This window comes from Diadema antillarum, unplaced genomic scaffold, assembly GCF_040938485.1.
Source record: "Diadema antillarum isolate AM-2024a unplaced genomic scaffold, OU_Dant_1.0 seq00000513_RagTag, whole genome shotgun sequence".
Taxonomy (NCBI): Eukaryota; Metazoa; Echinodermata; class Echinoidea; order Diadematoida; family Diadematidae; genus Diadema; species Diadema antillarum.
The window spans coordinates 202361-212974 of record NW_027271467.1 but is presented as its reverse complement, the minus strand read 5'-3'; the positions used below and the strand labels follow the sequence as shown (position 1 = coordinate 212974).

The 10614-nt window shown below is 39.7% G+C and overlaps 1 protein-coding gene across 1 annotated transcript; it reads right to left on the bottom strand.

Annotated features, from left to right (window-relative positions):
- Nucleotides 1-4170: 4170 nt before the first annotated feature.
- Nucleotides 4171-6659, bottom strand: LOC139734218 (solute carrier family 52, riboflavin transporter, member 3-A-like). The gene is made up of 2 exons (XM_071645021.1): nt 5150-6659; nt 4171-4407 (listed from the first exon to the last, which is right to left on the bottom strand). The coding sequence occupies exons 1-2, from the start codon at nt 6338-6340 to the stop codon at nt 4171-4173; spliced, it is 1428 nt and encodes a 475-aa protein (XP_071501122.1). The 5' UTR covers nt 6341-6659.
- Between the last annotated feature and the right edge of the window lie 3955 nt (nt 6660-10614).

Genomic DNA, 10614 nt, shown 5'->3' with positions numbered 1-10614 from the left:
AATATAATTTAAAAAATCCACATTAAATTTGAACTACTGCTGCAACAGTGCTTGAGGGGAGAAATCTGATCACACTTGGAAATCATTTCATTCAAGTTTCAGCCTTGTCAGCTAACAATGTGACATGGCCCACAGTCTGGCAATGATGGTTTCAACACAAGTTGTAAAACATATAATTCCTGGCATTCATTGTGCTTTTGTATTCTATGTTTCATATAAAAATACCAAATTTGTTATCACAATATGTGAAATCTTCATCACACCATGTTTATGTGAAATGCACCATACTTGGTTCAGTGCTGTTATAATAGTCACAAATAGTGCTATGACCTAGTTACAAAATCAGGCCATCTTAGATAAGCCTACACGTTATCTAGTAACGATCTAATATTCTCTGTGCCGGCTCAGCACACAAGGTGATCTGTTTAATTAAGAATTTGCTGACTAAGTCAATACTGCCTCTGGACAAGTGTTACCGTTACACCCAGCAGTAGACTTGCGCATCTTTGAATTTGCATTGATGATCTTGAGATTACAGAATGTAGGAAATAACATGTCTTACATCACACCAGTCTTGTCGCTTCAACACTTGTGTGGATAGTAAGTGGTTAAGAAGCTGTGTAAAATAGCATGCATCCCCCTTTTTTCTTTTTTTTTCTTCTACTTGTAAAGGAATTAGACAATCACTATTTGTTGGATTACAGCTGTAGTCCCCACCCCCACCCCCCCCCAAAAAAAAAGAACCACAATAACAATGTTCCAGTTTACAGCATTTCATTGTTACAGTAGATATACTTGTCATGTATCAAACACATATTTCAGAGCAGTCTGTATACAGATAATACACATTTTCAATTCCTCTTTTACCTTTTAAACATGACCATGAAATACCATCACAAGCATACATATATTTTAGACTGTAGTGTGTTATTGCTGGAGAGAAGCCTTCTGTCAATATGAAAAAAAAAGGGGGGGGGGCATTAATAAGCACACTGGAGATCCTGAATATCCAGTCCATATCCATGCATGTCACTTCCAGAAAATCAAAGATATGATTGCTGCCACCTTTTTGGATACGTGTGAAATATTATTTAACCATGTTGATTGTTGTTGTTTTTATCAGACTTAGATAAAGACTTTTATTTGTATTTTTGCAAGGTAGACATGATGTACATTCTGAGCTATTCATCAAATAATGTTGAATACTAGTAATAAATCTGTTCATAACAAATCATATATAACACGCTAAAACTGTATTTATATACATGTATTGTTTAATAAATTGCTGCTGGGCAGGAATGAGTGTGCTAATATGGATGCTCTTATGTGTGACGAAACAGGTCTATTTCATGATATATCTATTATCAAAACAGAGAAGCTCTGCTGAAAGCTTTTCCAGCTTATCTCATACAGTGTACATGTATATCAAAGTAAAAAATCAAACATATTTTGACAACAGCTCACATATAATGAACAGCACAAGAGAGGTTGCACAAGGGATGGTGTAAGATGCACTCGTCATGCCATGGTTTAATTGACATTGCCGTGGTTATGACATCACAATCCTGCCAGCACGTATTTTGGCATGAGTAAGTAAGCAATACTCATACACTAAATCCAGCCACCAAAACTGCTGGTATGGTGGCTGGCTCCCTGCCAGCAAGAAATAAGGATTCTGCTTCATACAGAAATGTTTCACCTTGAGGTGACATTCACGTCAGACAGGATGCAACAAAATTTAATTCATCGCCTTGCTTTAGAGTACTGCTAGAGTCTGAAGCACTATGTTTCCCTGAATAGATCTAAAGAGTGCAAATTCACCCCTTGATCAAGTTGACTTTCAATATACATAAATAGTAAGATAGGAAAAAAAAAATGAAATGAATAAGTTACCTTGCTATCAGGTATAGAATAACAAAGTTACCGAATTTAAAGTTTGGCATGTTTCACATAGAGCCTCAACCACACACATGCAAATCTGAGATTACGACGTCATCACCTTAAAAAAAAGATTTCCTTTTTATTTAAGATGAAACCAGTTTGGGACTTGTTTCTTTCATGTCAATAATTGCTCGAGCATCATCAGCATGCAATGGTGGTTTTTAGGGGGAAAATGTTGGATTTTAATGATATTTTTGTGTGCAAAGCAGCGGCAGCACTGTGAGGTGATGACATTGACCTTTCAATCTGCTGGTCCTGCACACGTGGCAGCGACAAATATTACTATTATGTGAATACATGTGAAACTGTAGAACTCTGTAATTTTCTCCTTCTATGTCTGATAATTGACAGAACTCCTTTCATTGTTTATTTGGACTTATAATCTCCGAGTTACTTAAAAGTCAACCTGAACAAGGAGGGCCACTGCACTGTCATATTTGTTTGTTATTTTTAAGGGGGGTCTTTTCTCGACAGAATTTACATGATGGTACAAAACAGCCATTTCACAATGGTGCACATCAAACAAACTAAGACTAGGTGAAAGGACTACATGCCCTATACCACTTTACTGCACTTGAATATAATTTTACAAATAACTGAACTTTTGAAACTGTAGATTCAGCATGTAGTCTCGACATGGAAAATATGTTTACTGTATACAGTATGTCAAGATTGTTGTACTATGACAGTTGGAAAATAAGAAACAAGGGAAATCCGGATTCTATCCTCCATGATAAAACCCATGCAGAAGGCTAGACAGTATGGTGAAATTCAGATTATATCTATCTATACAAAACTGGTACATGTACCTCCAAATAATGTACATGTACCTCCAAATAATGTGCACAGTAATCTCTGAGTTCTTCAGTGATGAAATATCAAAGAGTCATGCAGTTTCACGAAGGTAGTGGCCATCAGTAGACTTCATTACCCTGTCATTTGTACTCCCTTCCCTTAAGGGTTATTTTATGGCAAATGCAAAAATACAGTACAAGTTTATTGCTTTTCTGTGTACTTGGAATAAATGGAACATGTCATATACATGTAAGAAACATATTCTACAGTATGTATATCGACACAACAGATTTTATCTTTTTATCTCACACAACAGATAATGAACGATGCACTGGATAATTCCAAGAAGACCAAAGGAAAATAGAAAATACATTCAAGAAGCACTGAATTCAGTCAATGTTTGAGGAAATCTCAGACTCCTAGTATCCTGACACATTCAGGAGAAATGTGTCTAAATTTGAGACAGCATGCAAAGGCATATCACTACCACCATAAAATTCATAATAGAATGCATCTCTCTTTCATATATAAAATAAATCTCTCTTCAATATTTGCAATGCATAGAGTTCTGTTTCAGCCATCAGTGGTTGCAATAGGAACTCTTCAAAACAACTCGAACCTGAACATCACTGTTCACCAGTGTCATAGCTACAGCTTGGGTGAGGATGGTTGAGGATTGAAATGGACAATTGCTACTACATGTCTGATACCATCAAGCTGCTCACATCACTCCATTTTTGCCCTTTAACACCTTCTCCTACAGAGTACAATTGAAAGTCTTGCTGTCAAGCAGCAAAATAAGAAAAAGAAATAAAGGGGAATAATGCTATGAAATACAACCAATCCTCATGACATGATGTTATTGTTATAGCATACTGTGAGTTTATGTGCCTGACGTCTCGAATATCAGGACTTCCATGAAAGACAGGAGAACTTTCACTGCCCAGAACTGATTACCAAGAACTACTTGAAATGTCTTACGATATTATCACTGTCATGCATGGTATGGAAAAGGATACATTTTGTAGGATTTCACAAGCAGAAAAAAATGTAAATACACATAATTTATAGTTTTGTTAGCTCTTGGACAAAACTTTGTAGTAACAATATTCATTTACAAGCAGGACATTTGATAGTACAGAAATTCAGATGTTCGACTGACCAGAAATAGTACAAATTTCTATCAGTGGTAAAAAAAGAAACAAAAAGAAAAAAAGAAAATATATGGGGTATGTGCGAAGAGATGAGTAAGTTCTCATAAGCCCACACACATGCCATTTCATCAACTGTCACAGGAAAAGATTTCAGAGCCCGGGTTGTGACAAACAGTATGCTGATGGAAGTTCACTCCAAGGTGTGTTCAGGGAAAGGCTCCAGGTTAAATGACTGCCCTTTCTTTGCACATACGGTGGGAGGGCTGGGGCTTCCATGCCCTCAAGTCAGCGTTGGGCAGGGCTCGTAGCCATCACACGGCGAGCCGTAGTAACCGACAAACAGGTTGAGGACGTTCACCATGGGGAACATGATGCACGCCCCGATGAGGGAGCCAATCTGGGTGACGGCCCCAAACCAGATGAGCAGCTTGCGGTTGTTGGCCTCGTTGCGCAGGATCCAGCCTATCGTTGCCTTGGTGTAGGAGAATAGGCCCGTCACCAGAATCCAGGCCAGAACCTGTGGGGAGGGGGGTGGGGGAGGGAGGGGTAGAGACATGGTAGCAAGACATGCAGGGGGGGGGGAGAAAATTTGATGCATATTAATATAAGGAAATATATAAAAAGTGTATAAAGGAGACAAATACAGAGAGAAAGAAGGAGAAAAGGAACAATTGATAAAGAGAGAGAAGAGAAACAGAGAAGTGCAAGCAGAAGAAAAGAGAGGGAAAGAGAAGGAAAAAGATGGAGGAACCATAGATGTGACTCTCCTCCTTAAAATTGGTGTTTGCAAAAATGTCATTTATCACTCATATCATTTCCTGTGCATGCTATTGTGAAGCATGCCATTTTGAACAAAATCAGAGCTAGCTTCCACCCCTTCTGTCAGGCCACTAATGGGAGACAACACACATTGTCATAAAAGATCTGTCTGTTAGATCATGTGTTGACATTACAGTTATGATGCCAAAGTCATTTCTTGCACACATCCTGATTTTGAGGTATGCCTAATTACTCAGTTCTGTGAATGAATTCTCACTGTCATTAGCTCCAGATCATATCTGAGCACTGGATTTCTCATACAGTCTATGAATCATACAGCATATGACTAACTATCAAAACATCACATGACAAACAGGACAGCAAACATTTACTGCAGGGAAATGTACTTTAATCTGGCTAATCAATGCAATAAATCTTGCATCTGATGCCTCCGAAATGGCAGAGGTCAACTTTTGGTTTAGTAAGTACTTCATACTCACCACCAGGACGGTTCCTGAGAGTTGATCCTGCAGAGGTGGTGTGGGGCTGAGAGCTGCTGTGGCCAGGCAGTAGCCTCCCATGATGGTTCCACAGAAGGCTGTCACACCCACCAGCAGGAGGCTGCGCTGTGGGAACAGCATGACTATGAAGCATGCCACAGGGTTGGCCACATTACCCAACGTTGCTGCCAGGAGGTAGGCATTGAAGCTATACGCCCCACAGGAGAAACTCTGGATGGACGGAAGCACACCATTGCTGAGGGCATTGACAAAGCCAAGGAGGAGGAAGAGGTAGACAAAATGTGAAAGTGCCTTTGGTTGTTTAGGAATCATTGGGTCCTTTGAAGATTGACTTGTGGCCTCCTCAGTCTTGGTATCATCTTCCACCATGTACTTTCCACTCTCCGTCATGGAGTGGGACTCACTGAGCGCACTTGACTTCGATGAAGCCGATGAGACGGACTGGGTGAGAGCTTCTGCCGAGTACTCCCTCCGGGCAATTGGCAGAAAGTTGAGCAGGACAAACGAGACAAATGACGTCAGCATCATGGCAAAGAGAAACCAGAAGAAATCTTCCGGGGGAAACTTGGCGGGCAGTGTCTTGGATACCCACTGCGTGCAGTTTTGACCAGAGGTGGCGTTGATGTAGGTTTGGTTAGCGACACACACGGTATTGTCCACTCCCTGTCCAATGGCCACAAGGCTGGGCAGCAAGGCACTGAAACCCTCACCTATGAAATACCACGTCAAGTAGGAGCTCTTGAATCGCGCCATAAATGGCGTGAAGGTGACAGAGGAGCTGCAGTCCACAATGGACACGAAGAACGCAAGACAGAGCAGTGCCGTGCTGCGAGTGGCATCTATCGTCTTCCAGTATGTGGTTACATCCCAGAAGAACACCAAGAGGAGACAGGCTGCCACGCCAATGGGCAGGATGATGTAAATGGTTGGCACTTCCAGGTGCCGATCTTTGGCAAAATAGCTTGCCAAGGTGAAGAGGAGGGGCCCGACATTGGCAATCTGGATGATAATGACAAGGTAAGAGGCCAAGTTGTACCCTTCTGGAATGCCGAGGGAGACCAGAAGCGGTAGCTCCACCCAGAGACCATTGATGGCAACCCAGGATCCCGTACCAAAGAGGACCACCAGAAGAATCACTGGCACTTTGTGCAAGTTTTCTGTCAGACCCATCTTGGATGTTGTGCTGTCTGTGAGTAATGTATGATCTGGGTTCCTTAGTCTGTTCACTGAATCTTTTGATAAGGTCCTCCACAATTCTCAGTCTAGGCTGGCATGCACACAAACATTCACCACGTAAACCCTACAGATTATGTTCTCTCTGGTGTCCACGATACACTTGCTTCAGTTGTCTATCACTATCAAGGTCTAAGCAGATAGCTGGCACCTACTGTTGATCCCTTTTAAGAACACCTCTCTGACATACAGACTACCAAAGAAGAGAATAGCGATGCACTGGGCAAGGATCCTCCACTGGTTGTCAAAATCTGCAAAGAAAAAGTAGAATCACACCTATATATTTGCGCTAAGCACAAAGAGCAAACAATCTTCATACATGTATACTAAAGTCTTATATCATGCACAATGAATACTGCAAAGCCTGTTCACTATGACAAATTTGCAAAACATCACATGACATCAAAAGAAGTGCGGAAGCTTATCTCCCATAAAAGATTCTTCTGTTCTTTCAACTGTAGTTGATGAATATCTATTAAACCACACACTCATTGTCCCTGCTACACAAAGAGCACATATTTCTCCTTATCATGCATGCACTGATTGTTAATCTACCTTGGCACTCTCGTCCTTGACAATGCTTATCTTCTTTTTTTAATAAATAGTTTTCAGCATTTTCTCACAGGTCATTGTCAAACTAGAGCACAGAGAGAGAGAGAGAGAGAGAGAGGGAGAAAGGGGGAGGGAGATAAGCACACCTTGTTGACTACCGGCATTTATATGACAGTGATATATGACCTGACTTTGGCTTCAGTTCAAAGTGCACGATTGACTTTGAGAATAAAAAAGTCTGTCACTGTGCATCCTTTCTCACAGTTGATTGTACAGTATAATAAGGAACAGGCTCAGTTTTTATCTTCAAAATATGCTAACTTGTCATATAACATCAAAATTACTGGCAAAAAAAAAATAGTTGTTGCCCCCTGCAAACAGTGTAGCCAAGGGTGGTAAGTGTCAACAAGCATGCTTTGGGGGAAATGTACTAACTATCACATGATATTGGGGAATAACACATTAAAAACACAGAAGTGTTGACAAGAAAATCCTTCACAGAAAATGTTCACCACATTAGTAACTTGTCAGGTAGTCTTCTTCAATGTACTGTAAAACATAATATCTTGGCGGCATGAAATTATCGTGAATAGGAGCCAGCAGCCTTTTTCGAGGCATGAAATTTTCACGACTCACCACTAGCGTTTAATGCATAGTGTAGACAAGAACTTTCATGTGCATTTTAATTTCAAGAATCTTAGCGCTCGCGAAATTCGCGAAATTAAAATGCACACGAACATTCCTCATTTTACAGTATTTTGGGAAACAGGGTTTACATGTTGCAAGTACAGCTACATACTAGTTTCCTGATATAATACTTCTTGCATTTTATGTTAAGTAATGAACTTTCAGACATTGTGTCTTTTTACTGTCTGAGTGAATGGTGCTTATAGAAGCACATAGGAAGGACCAGGGGGATATAGGAGTCAGGAAAAATTAAAGGCGAGCCATCTGTCTGCCAAGTCTCATTTCAAGGATGACGTTTCCTCTAAAAGAATATTGCAAGAGTCAGATTAGCCACTCTTTGGAAACATTTGGATCATTTGGCTTATGCAAACTTCCACAGAGGATATTTCCTTTGGTTGGAAATTACTCATCTATCGGCAGGTCTCAACCTTCTGGATTTCACAACCTGATGAACCCTGGATATTCGGAGTGGACCCTGGTCAGCAAATCAACCCAAGTCACACAATTAGAGGGACAGAAAAGTAACGGCATTGACAGCGACAGAGAGAGACTAACAGAGACACAAGATCTCCTGAAACACTCTTTATGTCATGAGAAATATGAACTCTGTACATGCCAATGGAATGTGTGAAATTCACTCCTTGCTGAGAATGCTCCTTACTTCTTTCAAGTCTCCTTCCTAAGTAAATTTCATTACCCTTTTCCAAAAGGTCAACTTATGCTAGGTTCACAATTACAGATGTAGCCCGACCAGAAGTCCAGAACCCATGCGAAGCACGGACTTCTGTACAGTGACACTGCTGTGTATAGTTAGGTTCAAAACGTGATTAATGTACTCTACTGTACTGAGCTGTACCATCTATCTCCATTGCTTTGTCCAATAGCTATTATATGTGCTCGCTGTCTGACGAGCATGAATGACACATTGAGTTTGCATTGTCTTTCACTATAACTCCTGAAAATTTCATTCCAATGACACATGATTTCAATACTATTTACAAGAACTTACTATACTCACTTTCTACCATGGCTAACTAAGGACTGTATAAGCCATATATCTAGCAAGTCAAATTTTTCGCGAATTGGAAATTCCCTACAATTTCTTGAGTGGTTAAATAAATTTGCAATTGTGGAGTACAGTGCTGAACGGAGAAATGTATGCGTGCCCGTCACATTTATGTCAGATCAGAGTTAATATTTTCGCATGTTTTTAAATCGGCAAATAGCAGCAGATTTGCGAAATTCGTAAGTTATGTAAAAACTTTGCAAAATATTTGTCGTTTACAGCATCTCGGCTGCATAAAATCAGGCACGTTTTCATCCCAATTGTTCTGGGACAAATGGACTGTGGGTGGAAACAGGTCAAGCAGAAGTGACAGCTACAACTGTATGGGATTATAAACTCTTTTTTTTTTTTAACCTTTGCAAACTGATTTTTCCCTTTCACATCTATCACTCTTTGCATTCCTCTGGTGCCACCATGCAGCAAGTGCACTGGGGGAGGAGAAATGGTAAAATTATTTTCACACCATACCTTTATCACTCTCAAAACCCTGACACTGTAATAATACAAATAATACACATAACCTGATTAGTGACAGCAATCATCAGTAATGGGGCACATAGCTCCTTCTGCCACGAGATCACACACATACAGTAGCTTATCTGAGCACTGATTCTAACCTACACATGGATCCTAGCACTGCAAGTCAACCAAGCAAGTCCCAGAAATCACAGTTTGTTGGTTTGAGCACTGTCTCTTTTTATATGTTTTTTTTTTTCTCCTGTGTTTTAATAATCTATTGCTAATATTCCATGAAGTAGAGGAAGAACCTCTCTTTCATTGGCAGCATAATTTGGTCATACACCATATAGCTTGTTTTTGTTCTGATATAGTCAAAATCCTAAAATTTGCTAAATCTGTATCTAATGCTTAAATTGGCAGCACTTATATCATATTAGAAAATCAAATATACTATGACTATCTTGAAGAAATTGACAATTTTTTTGTTTTCTTTCGCTTTTTTAATTTGTGCAGATTTAGCAAATCTTAACCAATCGTATAATGGCTCTCACAGTCAAATTCAGCACTGCCTAACTTTATGAGGGCAAGATGATAATTTTGGCAGCAAAATTACCACAGGAGTTCCACTACCAGTTTTATAAGCCCACTTCAAAATCACCTGATGATGGGGCTCAGTATAAACTTCACAACATGTAGAGCACACCATCATTGTGGTGATGACAAAGGAATATCAACAGTCAAAAGCCAGGAAAGGGGAATGTACTGTTCGACAACTCCCATCATGTTTATAGATTCTAGTCACTTCTTTGATATGGCTTATTTCTTTTGTCCTACATCCCTGTTTGTGTCAAGCCTTCTATTTGTATTGCAAGGTTGTTCTGTTTTCCTAAAAGTGAGCACTTGCTCAGAGCTCAAGAGTAACTCTTTCTTGGATGCCCATTTGGGCCACTACAATTCTGAAATCTGAAATCTGTTCCAAAAAAGAAATGTAGTGGCCCAAAAGGAAATCAAGTTGCCTGAATTAAACACAGACATAAGTCATAACATAGGCCCTACCATTTAGATCTTAGGTGCCCTATCAGGCCACCAAAAGATAGCCTTTTTTGGCAATTTGGTAGCCCAATATCCATATCCAGTGGCCCTGGGCCACTGCTAAATGTTGAGCCCTGCCTGCTTTTTGATAACTGGAGCCAAAAATAAAGAAGTGGCATTATAAAATATGTATGAAGTTTATCAATGTTGTTTTTCCAAACAGACATTAGTTTCATTTCCAATTTTACCCTAATGGTATATATTTACATGTATTATATATATGCAAACATGTTGACATGATTTACATTTATTATAGTATTAGCAGGTCAAACATAGATCACAAATCCTAGTATTCTGAGAATAACTCCTTTGTTATTCACAGAAAATTATTGAGAAAACTTTTTCTCCTTGAGAA